Genomic DNA, 18,303 nt, shown 5'->3' with positions numbered 1-18,303 from the left:
TCCAATGAAGGTTTGTTCAGTATCATTTGTTCTGATTTGGGAACTTTCTTTTTTTCCTGTTGACCTTTTATTAACTGGTGGCACAGAAACATTCAATGTCCTTTGTTCTAATTGTTGTCCCATTTCTGTATAAAATTTTTTCTGAGTCATATCCCAAACCATATAGACTCCTTTCATTGCCATGACAACAGCAAGGCATGCCAATGTTAGCAAAGTCTGCTGGAAAAAGAGAAGTCAATAAAATCAAAACATAGTTAATTGAGGTATTTCATATATAAATTCCCATTTTCTATAATGATCCAAAATTATCCTGCATTGTGGAAAAGTAGTTAAGAACAAGCCCTAGATAAATAGCATAGCTTCATGCTGGATGTTGGTCTTGTCCTAGGCACTGTGTTACAAAAAAAAGATCTTACAAAAATAGTGAGAGTGGAATTGGTCATAGCCCTGGTGAAATGTTTGGACCAGAAGAGGATAAAGAGTTAAATGTGGTTACTAAAACAATAAAGGATAATTACTAACAGTTTTAGGAAAAAAATTGATGTTAAATTGTGCATTGTTCTTTCATTATCATACCTTTCTATTCATTGCCTAAGATTAAAAGTACATTTGATGGGATTACATAACAATACATTTTAAACTAATAAATAATGCAGCAACTGATGCAAAGTAATAGGGAATCATTGATGTAAAACAGGTCTTGTAGACCTGAATGCTGGAAGAAATCTGCCTTATTCCAAGTGAAGCTGGGAAGGAGGAAAACTGTAGGTGGGTCTTGAAAAGTCTGCAGTCATCATGAAGGATTATTTCTGTTTTAAAAAAGAGGTGAGAGCACAGAGGTAACAGAGGTACCATCTACAGCCTCCTTTCCCTTGAAACCTCCATGATCGTATGGGCTTTCTCTTGGCTTCCCTCTATGCTTTGAAGCTAAGATGGAAACTGTTTTGGAAATAGAAATGGAGAATGAATGTCCTGCAGTTGGGGGCATTATCTGCCCCTAACTCTTGAGATTTGTAGTTTTGAATACTTCTGCTTATACTTGCTGTGAAGAAGGGGGAGAGGATGAATGATGTTGCCCACTGAAAAGCTGTGATTCAGGTATTCCTGGCCTATGTTTAGGATTGTCTCATAAAACTCTTCTCAACTTTTCTTGTTACTTTCACCCTGTTAATATATAGCTGCAGGTGGCTGGAGGGTTCATCTTTCCTCTGGTATGTCCTCAGGGTACCCAAATGAGTTTCAGGAGCCTCTGCAATTTCCAAAGGATGCAAATGCTGTGTTTTCATTTAATGATAGTTGACTCTCTGATGAGGTGGCTGAATTGTGGTGACAGCCATAGGTAGTGTCAGAGCAAATGTAGACTTGTTCCCCTTATTTATATCCTTATTTTCAGACCTACTGGTGCTACTGTAGGCTAGAATGCTGTTTGCTTTGGGTTCTCAGTAATTCTGACAGTACTTGCCTGCTTAGTACAGGGTGATGCAATAAGCCTCCTCATCCTCCATCACTTGCCATGCTGGGTTTTATTGGAGTTCAGAAGGTCCCGAGTCCAGCTGGCTGTAGATGCAGACAGTAGCTCAGGCATTGGGGCTCCAGCTCTGAAAGAGAAACTGTGGAAGTCACTTGACTTACCCAAGATTGTAGCTAATATCAGATATTATCTATCAGTTGCTATCTAATAAACAAGCTTCATGTGAGAATTCACAAAGATGAATAGCAATGGTCCTCCAGTGTAACTTAAATTCTGAGATCAGTGACCCTGAGGAATCAGCCCCTACGCCTGCATCGAGCCCTACACCTGCATCCATGCAAATGGCAAGAGGAGAGCCCTTGACTCTCAGTACTGCAAAGGGATTGATGGGCTGGGTCAAGGCTTGAAAAACAAAACAAGAAAACCTTGTGGTTTTGTGAACTTTATATTTTAAGTGTACATAACTTAAAAGCATTAGACATTTGTGAACCTAAGAAATTCCTTGAGAACTGTACAACGCTTGGCTGCAGGTGGAGCCTGAAAGCCATAAAAGCTGCACTTAATGATAAGGTTTTGTCTTCATGTTGTGGCTAGTGGGTGTGGGGCATGTGAGCATGGAGAGGAGTACGCACTGCTGAGTGTGTCTGTTTTTTCTGCTTTCTCTTCTGTGGAATGGCAGATCTGCTGGACATGAGTGCACTGAATGTGTTTTCATGTATCTGTGGAATTTTTAAGATTTATTTCTTGCACAGCATCCTTTAGCTGACATATTTGCAATATTTAAGGAATCATTTAAAATGTTTTTATAATTCACCCCATTTTTGATGGTATTTGTTAGCACAGGTGGTCTCATCAACAAAGAAGCTGCTCATTCACAGCAGAGTTTGAATATGGCTTTAGACAAAAGTTTAGCTGGTGTAGTTAGAGGTACAAAACTAAAAAGAAAATCTTACAACTTATTGAACAAAAGTAGATTGTCTTGACCATTATCCTGTGGGTTGATATTACATGAGTAAATTGCTGACAGAGACTTTTTTCTTAGTCTGTGTTTTTTAGCTGCTTTGGGGTCAGACTTTTCAAAGCAAGGCATTTGGGTTTTATTCCAATGCAAAAAACTGTGAATCCCTGAGTAGCCTTTTAGGTGGCAGAATGAAGAGCCATCAATACCTGGAATGTGTCTCCAAAGTGGCCAGTGACATTTAGTCCAATTTTGGTTGGAACTTGTGTTATGAAATGCAACAGTCCCTCTGGGAAGCTGAACTCTACCCTTAGGGACCTCCCCTAACACTTCCTAACTCAGAGTAAACCATTAAGGCTACATAGGAGAGATCTGGGAAAGATGGGCCATAGGACAAAGACATAAGGATGGGATCTCTGTTCCATTGGTACCATGTGTCTGAGGCCAGCCATGAGCCCATGCCTTGGGAAGGAAAGGCAAGAGCAAGCACAGAGTAAAGTGTCCCCAAATATTGTAGGGCCTCTTGTGGGTTGGGGCATTTTTCAGCCAGAGGGGATGTCTTTGGTAATCTGTGATAGATTTTTTTTCTTCCTTGTATTTCTCCAGTCTCTTTTTGAGTTGAGGTAAACTTTTACTACATTTTGTCCTGAATCAAGGTGTTCTACAGCTTAATTATATGTGAATGAAGAAATAATAATTTTTTTCTTTGTTCTAAAATTTTCATGTACTAGTTCCTCTTGTTACCGTCTAGCTCTTTTAGTGGCAGAGTGTAAACAGTTGTTCCCTGCTCACCTATTTCACATCACTAATCTTTGTAAGCTTCCATTGTATTCCTACCTTAGGCTGATGTACCACAACATATGCAGTCCCTTCTTGCAGTTTTCCTCTTCCTTTTTGTCAGTTTTCCCACTTACTTAGTAATTACCAATGTCTACTGATTTAGTCATGACATCCCTAATATTGTGTGGACTTTACCAATTCATGTGGGTATAAGTGAGATTTCTCATTGTGTTGTTTCTTGCCACTGTGGCCTCACTGATCTTGGCATGCTGTTGTTTCTGCCACCATCTAAGTCTGTGACAGTCTTCACTGTGTACTTCAGCTTACTTTAGACTGGGAATTTCATTCCTCGGTGACAGTTTTACTATTTGTTGTTATGCTGTTCATTTTGTTTAAGCAAATGGTTTAATATACTCCTGCTTGTCCACTGATTCGTTCTGCCTTTTCTGCACTTTTAATCCCTGCATACAACATCCATTTCTCTTGTTTTCACTGACTGTCAGGGTCCCCACCTAAATTAGGTGCTTCATTTCCCTGACCCGTTTCTTTGGTCGTTTTTATGCAAAAGCATTTGTCTGTTCTTCCTCTCATTTGCAGAAGACAAATGAACCCGACCGTTTGGGCACTGTCTCCATTCCCAGTGCCAGCAGCCGGCTTCCATTTTGCCGGGACGAGCCCTGTCCGCCGCAGGTGCAGCCGCCGCTCCGCCTTCGGCGGCGAGCCGCGCGTGCCCGCGCACGGGAGGCGCCCGGCGGGCGGAGGCGGGGAGCGGCCGGCGCTCTCGCGAGAGCCGCGCGGTAGCCCCGCGAGATCGCGGCGGCTCCCCGCCCGCGTCATGTTTTCCCTGTGACAATCCGGGCCGGGAGGACGCGGCTCCCGGCGGGATCTCCGCGCGCCGCTCCCCGCGCCCCACCGGCCCCGCGGGGCTCCCGGGCTGAGCTCCGCCGCCTCCCCCCGCCGCTGCCTGGTGAGCGCGCGGCCGCGCGGGGCTGAGGAGCGCGGGCAGGGGCGGGAGGCCTGGGCGAGTCCAGGGCCGGGGGGGCTCTCCCCGCGCCCTCCCCCTCCCCGCCCGACAACACCGCGGGGCCGCAGCTGCAGCCGCGGCCGTCAGGGAGCGGGGGAAGCTGCACACGGGCGTGAGGAAAAGGGGAGGCAGGTGGGGCCGTTCAGGTGTCATTGCCCTGTTGCTGAGGGTGGGAGAAGGACGGGCGTCCTCCGGCAGCTCTTCTCCCTTCGTGGGGGCTTTTTGTGCCTCTTCAAAGCTCTGTAAACTACGAATTCTGCATTGTGCTTCGGCTGAGGTCCTCGGAGCCTGTGCTTTTCCCTATGAACCTCATGAATGCGATTGTAGTGTGGCCGTGCATTTTTCCTCTAAGTGTTAAATGCATCTCTGGCTATGTGCATCCCAGGTGGACCTGGCAGGTGTCACAGAATTAATCTGAAAATTGTCATGTTTGCCTTCATCAACTGTGTGCGTGACTGTAGGTAGGTGTTCCGTGTATCTCCAGACCTGTCGTCTGAATTGCACCGTCTTACCATGGCATGTTTGCTGGCTCTTACTTGCAATACTGAAACGTTATATGTATACTTTTTCTTAGAGATGTTTTATTCTGTATTTCAAAGTGAAGTCTTAGCAGGCGTTTTGTTGTTGTGTTTTGGGGGGCTTTTTAACTGCATATGGCTAATTTAATTAAGGTGTTGCTATATACAAGCTGCTTTTCATGTTTTTTTTTAAGGGCAGAACCCTATTGTTATGCCCTCTTCTTTTCACAGTGTATATAGGAGAGGTTTAGTGCAGTTGAAACATTTTTATTTCTGTTGTCACATACCTAAGCTGATTGTTTCCTCATGAATGGTGTAATTTGCTGTAGCTGGGACCGTGTGCTCTATATACATATATACATATCCTATATGTCTGTGTACATACCCGTGTGTATTGTCTCATGAGGTTGATCAGATTTGTAGTTTAGCAGAATGTTCTATGCTGGTATTTCATAATAAAACCTCAGAGGTCTAAGTTTACATGTCCTGAATTTAATGCTCCTTGTTAGAGACCCCATATATACCACATCTGCTCCATTGGGATGTGGGGCTGTGGAGGATTTGCATCTCCGGGTTAAGTCTCACGTAGTTTTGGGGAAAAATATAATAGGTATTTAATCTGGAAGGGTAGGCTGTATACCTGGTCAGTCTGTTACTGCTTCCCCATTCTGAGAGGAATTGGTTATTTTGCATGAAAGATTAAAAGCTGTACAATGTTGTGCTACAGGACAGAAGGGCAGTACCAGTCTTTGGTTTCCTTGTACCTATGAGGAATTTGTTGGGTAACTTTATCACAGTGGTTGTTTTAAAATGAAACATCTTAAAGCTTTTTGTCTCTGAGTACAGACCCGGAGTATTTCCTCTCTGCTCCTATGTTCTTACTTAAATATGTCGCATATGTTTTGTTCTTTGTCTGAACATTAAGACTAAACATGGTTTTGTGGTTGGAAGTATATAAGTTGAAGGGGAAGTGGGAGTGTTGAATTTTTTTTTAGAAACTGTGTAAAGCAGGTGTTTATCTAATTGTTAATTAAGCGTAGGGATGTAAGGTCTTTGATTTGTTTTTGCCGCGGAACTGCTTGGCATAGTAAGAATATAACACAGCATTTTAAAATTCATTTAATCATTGATTTGAAAAACAGTTTACCGGTGAAAACTTGTTCTTCTGCTGTTTCAGAACTGAATTAAATGGATAATAATTGATTAGGAAGTGGTTTAAGTGACTTGACTAAAGATCTTGTTTTGGTTTTGCCTTTAATTTACCAGTTTGAGGTAGCCATAATCTTTATTTTTTAAAGAAAACAGTACACTTTATGCAGGCGCTCTGCATATTTTGAAGTATCAGTAATGACTGGAATAGGACTATTTTACAGATGGAGAAAGCTACGTGTGAAATCAGCAATAATATTTGTGTTTGAGTAGTAAAATCATGTATGTTTAAGTACTTTCATTTAAGAGATAAACACACGTGTAGTATTCCAATCTTTCTTTTTAGTGTAATTATTCTTGTAATACTCATGGGATAGAGATGCACTTATCCGCATTTTAAAAATAAGTAATGGAGACAGAAAATATATGTATTTCAGGTAGACTTGGTGGAGCAGGCATTTGATTTCTCGTCATAGGTTGTTAGGAAGTCATTAGCCTTTCAATACAACAGTCTTAGATCCTGGCAGATACTTAATCTTCCTCTGTTCATGTAACTCAAGAGATTTTTATCTTGTACTGGTGTGTTTTAGTTAAAAGTAGGATGCAGTTCTCTATGACTGCTTTGACTTCCTGCTGTCAAAGTCGTTGTAGTAAATGGTGAGTACTGTGCTGGTTTCGGTTCTCGTGATTGGCTCTCGGAAGTACTCAAACTCTGAAATTGCTGCCAGGATTTCTTTTTGTCTGTTTCCCTTGTAGTGACTGACAGTCAAGTGGAACATTCAAATCTAGTAGGTGTTAGCTTTTTAAAAACATCTGAAGTAGCCCTCAGAAATCGAAGCTCTGCTGTCATAAGGCTGCTTGAAGTAACTGCCAGTGTGCTGCAGCTGCTTGCTGTGCATTAGAGTCATTCAGAGTGACCCTTGTAAATTCTTAATATAAAAAAAAAAGAAAACAAAGCCACCCTGGAGCCCAGTGGCTACAGGATTTGCCCCTCAACAGCAAGTGTAATTGTGACCTTGGAACTGGCCAGGTATATTCCCTGGCCTGGACTGCCTGTTGTGATTGACCTGATGTCACCAAGCTAGTTGGGGGGGTGTTCAGGTGGCTCAAGCAATCATCTCTGCTGGGAGCTGGAATTAATTTGCTGCTTAAAGAATAGCCTGCAGTTTGAGTCCTCTTTACTAGTAATAATTTTTGTTTTTCTGTCTAGGACTGGATAATACAGAAATTTCATCCTCAAAACGTTTCCTTACAAACAGAATTTTCTTTTTCAATTGGTTATAACAGGGGCTCTCTAAGTCAAGAAATGCAAGTATTAACAGGAATCATTAACATGAAGGAGCATCCACAGTTTTCCTGGGCAACCTGCTCCAGTGTCTCATGATGAGATGTTTCTTCTTTATGTCCAATCTAAACCTACCCATATTCAGTTTAAAACCATTTCCTGTTGTCCTGTCACCACAGGCCCTGATAACAGGCATTTCTCCACTTCTCTTTTACGTCCCCTCTATATCTATATATATATACCTATCTATCTCTCTATATATAATCTCTAAAGGCTGCAGTCCATCTTTCTGCTTACATACAGCTAACTTGAAAGTTAAATGTGTTTGAATTTTGGCTGTCTGTACATGTTGTACTTTCCTGCCCATTGCAGAGTTTCTCAATTTCAAGTCATGATTTCTAGTAAATACGTCTTCAAAATGTTTGTAGTTTTTGCAAGAAAATATCTGTTTCTATGTATTGTGGTGGTTGAAAATATTGTAACTACACGGTAGAAGTACAAGTTATTGTACCTTTCGGGGAGAGTGACAGTGCTAAAACCTTACCAGAGTTTTTATCCGTTTTCCAGTGCAAGATCAGGCACCTTTCTTTGCTCAAATTGTTGGGGTGGTTTTGATGCGTGGGGATTTCTGCTTCTCAGCTCCTCTTTTCACTAACTGCTTTTGATGACTGTGTATGTGGAGCATCCTGCATTCTCAGCTTTTGTTTCAGTAACCTTAAAGCCATCTGAAGAAGTAACAGATTAAATTGATTTTTCTAAGTTTATCTGCTGAACAGTAATGATAATTTTTATTTCTTCTCTGCTTGGTTAGATTTTGTACAGCCCCCAGGGGTTTACATTGACAAACCATGATTAGGTTTTTGTATCACTTTTTTTTTAAACTTAAGGGCAAAAGGGCAAATAGCTTTAATTTCATATTAACTTAAAAATAACTTTGTCTTCCTTTGGTCTGTCTCCCAAAAGGTTTTTGGAATGACCAGTTGTGACCAGCTGAAAGCATAGGGTTATATTGGTTTCAATACTCTACCTGATAATGAATGAATAAATAATCCCACAAGAACCTAAAATCATGTAGGAAAACTAAAATTGGAAGAATATCAAGTAGAACCTCACCATGGCTTACTTAACAAATATAAGGCTAGGTGGAATCCAGTATTTGGAAAGAAAAGTTGATGGTTGTTTGCATAATTAATCTTATTCTGAATGATGATGTCATTCATTTGGTTTCCATACGCTGAGCAGGAGGCTAATACAAGGAGGAAAGATAGTGGTCATTGTGCTCAGTGGAGACAGATGTTCACATGAAGTAATGCTGGTGTCAATTTCACTGTAACGTTTTAGGAGTGAAGAACAACGTGCTGTAGCTGCTGTTCTTGCTTGCTTTTTCTGGGTTAGTTCCTTTTGCTCCTTGCCTTCCCATTCTAGATTTGTAAGAGACCACGGCTCATATTTTCTTAATTGTTTTACTGTCTATCCCCTGTTACTTAGCACCACTGTCTTTTTTTCTTTTTTTACTGCTTCTGATGACACTTTTTGTCTCTTTGCTTTCAATTCTTTGTGAATTTGTAGTAATTTCTCTGCAGTGTCAGTATTTTCTAATTTATCATTTTCTCTTTTTCTTTCCCATGACTGTGTTGGATGGATTCCATTCACCTCACATCTGTCATGACACTGTGTGTAGACTATGTGGATAGGCCAAAAAGAACATTTGAAGAATGCTGCCTCGCATAGTGACCTACAGTGCTTTTTGGCACCAGTGGAATATTGAACAGACAACTCTTCTAGGCAAAATTACCTCTTGTTGGTTTCAACTGTCATAGTGTCCCCTGGCCATGAGCGATATGAAACATCCTGCAGGTTTTGCATTTCTGTACATTTCATACTGTTGGCCTATGACAAGGCAGGATTTTTAAATACTTTTATGTATTCTTGGTTTCTAAATCACCTTTCAAATAAAAGGCTGTAAATATTGTTTGGAGCCTTGATACCTGCTGCTAAGTCCTATATATACAACCCCTTATTTATGGAAAAAAGGGAAGCAAATCAGTTTGGTTTAGTTGTACTTTAAGATAAAAATTTTAATAAGGATTGCAAAAATTGCTGCACTCTACCAACTGGCAGCATATGAAGCAGGATTCTTACTGGGACTTTGTGCCTCCTTTGAAAGAAGTATGAAAGACTGGAATGATAAAAACTTAAGGTAATCTGTCATTTTATGGAGCATCAGGAACTGTTAGGACTGGAACTTGGCAAAACCAGAGAACACTCCTTCTGTTGCACAAATTAAAGATACAGCAGTATGTTGAATTCCACATGCAGCTCTGGAATCGTACAGATTAGGAATTTGACAGAATATTGAGGTAATAGTTTAGTAGGTGTGGATACAGACTGAAGACTTTGGTTTACTGGAAAGAATGTTACATTTATTTGAATTAACAAAATAATTTAGAAGGGTTCTAAGTGCTTAGGCTATAAAACTGAAATGTTGCAACTTTGAAGAGATTCCATTTGTATAATGGAGTTTTAATACTGTCATCACAGCGAGGCAGTAAATAGACACATATTGCATCAGGTTTTCTGTCATATTTTAAGTAAATTAGCTTTCCCAGAGCTGTGATTGGCAATGAACTCAGAACTTCTACTTTATCAAAAACTTACCTAAAATAACATCCCAGAATAAAGTTTTTCAGTTGTCAGTGTCCCTTGCAGTGAATTAATTGAATTATATTCTTAATGCGCTAGTGGAATTACCTGATTATCCTGATTGTGAAATCTTTCCTGAGTTTGAGTTTTGTGTGAGCCACAAAATGCTTGATTCTTCTCGGCCATCACAGAAGTTAATTTCTCACTATTGCAAATAAAGCTTTAACTACTTGTAGCAGTATCAAGAGCTGTAGTGTGCTCTGGCTGCCATCTGTTTAAATATTAGATTTTCTAGTCCTTTTTAGAAACCACCCAGGTGATGTCATGTTGAAGGTGCCTTGAGCATAGGAGGTACTCTAGCAGCCGCTCATGTTTAAAATAGTAAATGGAGCTGCGGCAGGCGCTAGGAAGCTCATTGTCATTGAACACACAGTGAAGAACTTTGTATATGTGTGTGGTGCAACACCACAGGCAGACAGTGAATAGAATTGAGTTTCACAACCAGATCTTTGTATGTTCGTTAATTTTGGTGTTTCCTGCCTTTGATTTGACTGTACAGATGTACTTCTTGCATTACAAGCTTTTGTAATTAGGTTCCCATAAAATAAATGTAGTCAGCATCTTAGAAAGGTTGCTGAAATTGCTGATTGCACAGAGGGGGAGAGTGAGTGCTCGTGAGGTTTATTTTTCCTCTGAGAAAACTTTTGGTTTTTAGGACATATAATATTTGTGGCTTTATAGGTGCAGATTTTCAAGAGCTTTGCAGCTTTCAGCTACTTTTGTAGGAGATCTAAGAGCCTGAGCACTTGGCTTCTGTCAGAATAATTGTTTTTGTGTGTGCTTGATACCTGCTGTAGTCAGACCAGGTTAAAGAACATGGTAGTATCAGTGTGTGTGCTAGTGTCACTGATTTAAGAAAATGGATTTTCTTTATACTGATTGAAGATGCTATATATAATTTTATACATTTTATATGTTTGAAAATCTCTGTGGACTGTGAGAAGTTCTGCCTTGATTAAAGACTAGGTTAAAATATATTCCCCTTGTTTGCTATGTTCATTTGACAACACTTTATGTAAGATCAATTTTGCTTTTTATCCCTGTATTACAGTGTTTACTTCTTTGGACCTTGTACAGGGAGGAAAGCACAAAGCTGTAAAATAACAGTTAAGCAGGAAGATTCAAATTTGTACAAGCAGTGGGAAATCACTGTGCTTTGAGATTTACCTACATTTCTGAGCTGATTGTTCACATTTTCCTTTCCACAGCCTGAGCAGCAGTTGCACCTTCTTCCTCCTTATCTGTGGACCTGTATTATTATTGCTTGAATACCAGTGATTGCTTGCATTTGGCAGTGAGGTAGAGCCACTGTGTTGGAGATGATGCTGTTTTGGGGAAAAAAGAAAAAAACGGGCCCTAAAATCAGCTCTTCCCCTCCACATGTTAGGTGGTTTCTCTCTGTTGATAAGCTGAGTGTGTGCGCTGTGGACTGAAAAAGCAAAACACGTTTTGTGGGGAAACTGTGCTGTTACACTCTCTACTTCTTAAAATAGCAAGGCAATAATCCTGTCTTAGACTTTTTAAGGATCTTTTCTACAGCTTTCTTTTAAACAAAACATAAACCCCTCTGTTTTTCTCTTGTCTCGACTTTCATACTTACATCTCTTCCTGCAGGAATTTAGTGTTACCTCTGTGGAATTGCCTAGAGCTGTTCTTTATTTTCCTGTTTCTCCCTCAAAATGAGTTACAGAGTGTGATGTAGCCACATTGTACAGCTTCTGCCCAGTCTCCACCTTTCTTTAAATTGTCCTAGCAATCTTTCTCTTAGATCTATGTACAGCAACTTTGGAGGAGTTTTTTTTAATCTAAACCCTAGAAGGGAGCTTCCTGTTTACTTCTGTTAGGACAAATTTGTTGGCTGCATGTAGGTGGTTCTTGGGTGAAAAATTCCAGTATCTCCCATAATTTCCGAGCTGACATGGAAAGGAATGACTATGGAAATCCCTTCAGGGAAGTGTATATATTCGGTCCAAGACACATCTTTCCTGCTGGACTCAGAAACAAGATCTTTATAACCTTACAGACTTTAACCTTCAACCCCGTGCTGAAGTCCTTTGTAAATTATTCTCATTTCCCCCTGTGCCCTTGGAGTATAAGAGTATCTGGGGCAGTTTCCAAATTCCTCAGTCCTTTGACTGTGTTGCAGTCAAGAACTTCCCTTACTAACTTCTTTAGTAATGTTTTTTTCCTCTTTAGTGAGTTCTTATTCTTACATTTGAAGGTGATCAAAGCTGTCCCACTTCCCTCAAAGTGAGAAGACCTAAATACTTCTTGGTTTCCTGAAGCTGTAGTAAAAATCTGAAAAAAATACTTGTTCTTAGAGGTTTGACAGTCTTCATGTCTGAGCCAACCAGGTGGATTTTTGAGAAATCTTTAGTGTTTGCTTTGTTCCCTTTCTAGAAAAATCTACTCTTTCTGTAGCGATTTTAGGAGATGGTGGTAAGTGGCTGGAAAATCTACTGTTACTTTTCAATCATGTTTTACCTTTTGTATGACACATTATATAAACACAGAAATACATTCTCCATAATTTTCTTGGTAATTTCGCTTTGGTGTCAACTGTAACACTTTGCAAGAATTATTTCACTTATAATAAATAATTGTTACAGAAAGATTACTTCTGCTTCAGACACATATGCATGAAACACTGAGATTTTTGTAATATCTAATATGAATGCCAATATAGATGTGTGTGTATATATTTATACACATGTATATATGTATATATAAAAAATATTGAAATGTTTGTAGTGGAATACCTATTCTGTTGTATCTCCTGGTCAGTTTTACATTAAGGTGTTAGTCATCCATGCAGTCAGTGACTTGGTATTTTATATATAAAATAAGCAAGCTGGGATTAATGACAAGATCAAGTTCCTCTTTCTGTTTCTGTGTTTAAATTGCTGGGGTGGCAGAGAAAAGGAAGGAACAGCATTCATAGTTTATCTCTTATTCCTGTTTCATGGAAATAACTTGTAAATATAGTTAGATGCATCTCCAGTCTCTTATTTTATTCTTATTTGAGATAGGGGAATAGTTCTTTTTCCTTAGAAAAGATGCAGTTTTTCTCAGTAAAAGAATTGGCTGTTTGGCCTGTTCCATTAGTGATATAAACTTAATTTTAATATGCCCAGTAGTCTGTTGTATTTAGTGACGACTTGCAACAGGCCTTTCGCACTTTAATACATGTGATTTATTAGTTACTGTAGGCAAGCTTTCACCACAAAAATTAACATTTTAAGTGACCTGTAAAAATTAGCTGGTGGTTTCAGGCTGAATTAATTCCTATTTAAGAAAAAACAAACTCTTTAATAACACAGAATATTTTAAATTTTTAAAAATTGTTTGCTAGGCCACTGAAGACTGCATACTTTCCCTGAAATATGACAACTTTCCTCTTTTTTCCCTATATTTTAACTCAGAACGGAAGACCTTAAGTGTATCAATTATTATTACTGTTTACTCTGTCTTGCTGACAAGCATTTGCAGGCTCTTGGTTTTGCGTTTATTTTTTCCTTAGGTGCAGCAAGTACATTTAAGCCAAAACTTCTTAAAAATCATCGTCTAACTAAATAGAGGAACAGAAATATATGGATAAAGGGGTAATGAAATTTGTCATCAACTTTCTTTCTGAGTTCTTGGCTGTGTGGAAATGCATGCCAATCAATTACTACAGTTTCAGAATTATTAGGGTTTTTTTGTAAGTTGATTTCTTTTAATTTGAAGTGCATCCTATTACCTCCCATCTATGCTTACTAGTTATTGCAAGATGTGGAGACTTGATTTTGAGCTTAGAATTCGAGTGGTAGTTTGGCTGTTCGGTGTAATTGTTTACATAATGGGGAAAGCCATGAACAACAGAGGAAGTACCTGGTTTTGACTTTTGAGCTTGAAGAGACAGAGTCTGAAACCCAGGGGATGCAACATTCAGTGTGCAGTGGGATTCAGCTTTGGAAGTTACAGGTTCGCCTTCAGGTGCACTTAAAGCAGTGGTCTGATAAAAGGAAAAACAACCTTTGTCTCTGCTGCAGGTAATTTCCATGTTTCTTGTAACATTTAAAAGAGAGCTCTCTTAGGCATATTTTCTTCCATAATATAAGTGTTTTACTCTCCTCTTAGCTCAGGCAAAAGCCTTCCCTAATTATATTCCCCGTGTTTTCACAGGTTTCATTTTAAAATTCTTTTCCTCACATTCCCTTTCATCTGATGTAAGAGAAACAAACAATAGTTGGCGTCCAGTGCAGTGATGGCTAACAACAGCTCTCCCTGTGTTTGTGCACATATTCCAGTAGAGGATTTGATGAACCTGAGCCGTTCCTTGAGTTCAACTGCAGCACTGGCTGTGGTTCTCAGGACGAACAAGCTCTGAAGGTGGCTTAGTTACCTTCATACGTCTTCCCCTGCAGCTCAAGTTGCTGCCACTGCTATTCTGAAAGAAAAATTCTTCATCCAGGATACATAGAACTTGGCTTTTAGGGTTTGATGTATACATTTTGTCCCCACTGTTCCCTGGAGTAAGCTTTTGAAATAGGTGTTAAATTTGGTAACATTGTTGGAATCCTTGTTCATCTATGAGTTTTAAGTCCCATTTTAGTTGACTTACCAGTTGGCAACAGTAAAATATTTGTGAACATTTACTCCCCCAAAATGCTGATTTCCTCAACAGGAACTGTGGTTCTAAAAGATATGACAAATAAGTTGTGTTCCACATCCTCACAGTTTACTTTTTCTTTTTTTCCCCTGAGGAGCAGGAGGAGAAAGGAAAGAATAAGGGCAGGGGAGCTGGGCTTTAAAAAAATTTTTTTTTTTTTCACAGAAATCCCAGAAAGTTCTGGGCGCTTGAGTTTGTGTTTTAAGTTTTCCAGTGTTGAAATACTTGATTAAAGCTGTTGCTATACATTTAGATGGTTTTAAGTTTATGATGATAAAAGAACAGTACTTTTCTCCTCTTGTCACATGCTTCTGGCTTGTCCCTTTGTGCTTGGCCATGTGATCAGCGTGTTCAGAAAGTGTGTAGGCCTGCACCCTGTGGGACTGGCCCACCCTGCACACTTGGTACCTTCCACATGTTCACCTGACCCTGCAGTGGTCAGATATAGTGAAACAGCAGTGAGCATTCACTTGAGTTTTCAAAGCCAAATGTATTTTCTTTTTGCCTGCCCTAAAAAGAAATGAGATGTTCGTGTCCAGGCTCTGGAGCAATTATAAACCTTGTGTTTGTGGCAATGAGCTGGAGGAAGTAAACCTTACCTATGCATTGTGCTACCACTGTTACCTGGTTTCTGTGTAACCTCAGTGATCTGTAGTTGTTCATGCAGAGACAGAGATCATTTAGATTTGCATTCAGAGCGCATTTCCAGGATTACCAGCAGTGTCTGGTTAAAGCTTTCTGCCTGTCACATGAAGCTGAATGTTGTTTTCAAGGTGGACCAATGTATTTCTTGCAAAAGCTGCAGCAGGAGACTAGGGCGCTGCTAAGAGCTCAGCTTCAAGATTCAGTCTCTATTTTTGGAGATGCATACAAGGGCAGGAGGGAAAAAAATCTATCAGTTTTCAGGAAAAGCAGCAGTATTTGCACCTTTGAGGTACATGAGCACATTTTGAAGTTTCTGAAAGAAGAGTAGCTGGTGAAAGCATAACATAAAGCCCATGAATGAGTCTGTTCAGGGAACTTCTTAATGGAGTTACATCCCCATGTTTTACCTCTTGCTTGAGAAGGTGCAAACTCCATCAGGTAAGACCAGAGTTTGGACGTTTTCATTAATTGTCCTTACAGTTTCTATTAGGATCAAATGGTAGTTAGCAAATCCTTTCTGACAAGTGAGACAATGTTGCCCTTTCTTAGTAAACAGGGTCCTGAGTGTAATAGTACCTGTCTGTGTCACTTGGAGGCTGAGCTGTTGGGGAGTTTTGTGGTGTGAGTAGACAGGTGTGTCTTGTATGAAATGCAAGGAATGCTTGCTGCTCTGAATGGTACTTACCAGCTGTGGCTCCAGTTTCTGTGGGATAGACCTGGGTAAGGGTCTGCTGTAGTGCAGCAGAAGTTACTTGGATAAGGCTCACTGGGGCTCACATAAAGCTTTTTATGAAGATACTAAACTATTGTTGGGAAAATTTGGCTGAAATAAAAGCAGGTGATTAATAGCACACAATGTGCTTTTTGGGCAGTTATATTGGCAGAAGAGCTGTAGTTCTTTATATTTTTAATTTATGTTTTTTGAGTGTGAAATGTCAAGACAAAACGAGGACCGAGTTGCACTGCCTGTAACCCATTTCCCTACAAGCATGGCATGGCAGCAACACCGGCTTTCACTGCATGGCAGAGACTCCCTCCACCCCCAGGGGTTTAGTTTGAAATTAGATCAAATAGGGCTCACACTACCAAAGGACACAAAACTCTCCTTCAAGAAATTATAGTACTTTCTGTTGAAACTGTAATACATTAGGACTTAAAGGGTCAAAGAACAGAAAGTGATCAATCAGAACCTATGTAACCCATGGTTAATGATTATAAACAGGAATTAAACAAATCTGTTTTGTACAATAGGAGATAAAGCATTACTTTAAAGAAAATTCTTTTAAAATGAGCAGTTTGAAAACACTCCCTTTGAAGAAGCCTCTTTGCATATTAAGCTATAAATTAGCTTGGCAAAATTTAGACTTGACATCAAGAATCCTCTTGAAGAAACTGAAGTTCTAAATGCTACCAGCATTAAAATTAGTAACTAGAGTGTCTCTTTGGGATCAGAATGTTCTTTTAATTTTTTAATTTTTAAAAATTTTCTCAGACATAGACTTAGAAGAAGTCTGGACTCAACTAGTTGTGGTCAGTCCATGCTCTTGTATGTGAGAAATTTTTCAAACTCAGTGTATGTTTTTGGAATTATGATCTTTTATTCACATATAATAGCAAAATATCATACCATTACATGGATGATCCTGCAGACATAAATCATCATAGTGCTGAGATACGTTTATCAGCCCTGCACCTTTGTGGTTCTTGACATCTAAATCTTAAATTGCCTTATCTGTTAAATGCTGTTCATGTTACTTAGCAGAATTAAATTTGCTTTGTGTGAATTTTTGTGCATATGGATTTAGAAAATGTAGACTGACTTACGCTAAAATTCTTACATCACGTTAAGTAAGTTGCACAAACATGTAGGTCGGATGGTGAAACTTTGGTAATTCTTGGTGGTTAACCTTTTGCTGCTTTCCTTCTGAAAGGATTATTTGGATTTGTCCTGCTGTGAGTAATAAGATCTGTAGATAACGTTGCACACCTGTTGACAGTTTTTTTCATCTTCAGGACTAATGGCAAAGAAGTAAACCAGCATGGCAGCTATGGTCCCACCTGTGAAGCTGAAATGGCTTGAACACCTAAACAGCTCCTGGATCACAGAAGACAGTGAATCTATTGCAACAAGGGAGGGAGTTTCTGTCTTGTATGCTAAGTTAGTTAGCAATAAAGAAGTAGTGCCATTGCCCCAGCAGGTCCTGTGCCTCAAAGGACCTCAGTTACCAGATTTTGAGCGGGAATCTCTATCTAGTGATGAACAGGACCACTACTTGGATGCACTTCTTAGCAGCCAGCTGGCACTGGCAAAGATGGTGTGCTCAGACTCTCCATTTGCTGGAGCTCTTCGAAAGCGTCTCCTTGTGCTGCAGCGTGTCTTCTATGCACTTTCTAATAAATACCACGACAAGGGTAAGGTGAAACAGCAACAGCATTCACCAGAAAGCAGTTCTGGATCCACGGATGTGCACTCTGTCAGTGAACGCCCAAGGTCAAGTACAGACGCACTCATAGAAATGGGAGTTCGGACTGGATTGAGCTTGTTGTTTGCACTGCTGAGACAAAGCTGGATGATGCCTGCGGCAGGACCTGGCCTCAGTCTTTGCAATGATGTTATTCATACTGCAATAGAAGTTGTGAGCTCTTTACCACCTTTATCTCTAGCAAATGAAAGCAAGATTCCACCAATGGGTTTGGATTGTTTGTCACAAGTAACAGCTTTTCTTAAAGGAGTAACGATTCCGAACTCTGGGGCAGATACTTTAGGTCGTAGATTAGCTTCTGAGTTGCTTCTTGGTTTGGCTGCCCAACGAGGTGCCTTGAGATACCTTCTTGAATGGATAGAAATGGCTTTAGGTGCTTCAGCTGTAGTAAACACCATGGAGAAAACCAAGTTGCTGCAAAGTCCAGAAGGGATGATCAGCTTTGATTGCTTTATGAGTATATTGACCCAGATGCGACGATCTCTGGTAGGTATAACCAGCTTTGGTCTTTCTGCACTGCAGTGTGGTTGCACTCTTAACTGAATAGTTTCTCCACACCGAATGCCAGTTTGCTGAATATGTTAGGGGGCTTTTTGTGAACTATTTTCCCCTGTATTTCCACCATCTCTTTCTTTC

General features: G+C 39.9%; 1 protein-coding gene across 11 annotated transcripts in view; it reads left to right on the top strand.

Moving 5' to 3' along the window:
- HERC1 (HECT and RLD domain containing E3 ubiquitin protein ligase family member 1) overlaps positions 1-18,303 on the top strand; it is a 103,277-nt gene that overhangs the window by 14,447 nt on the left and 70,527 nt on the right. For 8 of the 11 annotated variants that reach the window (XM_082290757.1, XM_082290750.1, XM_082290754.1 and 5 more), the window contains exons 1-2: positions 4,043-4,176; positions 17,198-18,153. In XM_082290757.1, coding sequence (XP_082146883.1) covers positions 17,224-18,153 — 930 coding nt within the window. In that variant the 5' untranslated portion in view covers positions 4,043-4,176; positions 17,198-17,223. Of the gene's footprint in view, positions 1-4,042; positions 4,177-4,677; positions 4,695-17,197; positions 18,154-18,303 lie in introns of those variants that run through there. The other 3 variants (XM_082290751.1, XM_082290753.1, XM_082290752.1) reach the window with 2 other exon arrangements.

This window comes from Coloeus monedula, assembly GCF_965178545.1.
Source record: "Coloeus monedula genome assembly, chromosome: 14".
NCBI lineage: Eukaryota > Metazoa > Chordata > Aves > Passeriformes > Corvidae > Coloeus > Coloeus monedula.
This window is presented reverse-complemented; position numbering and strand designations above follow the sequence as displayed.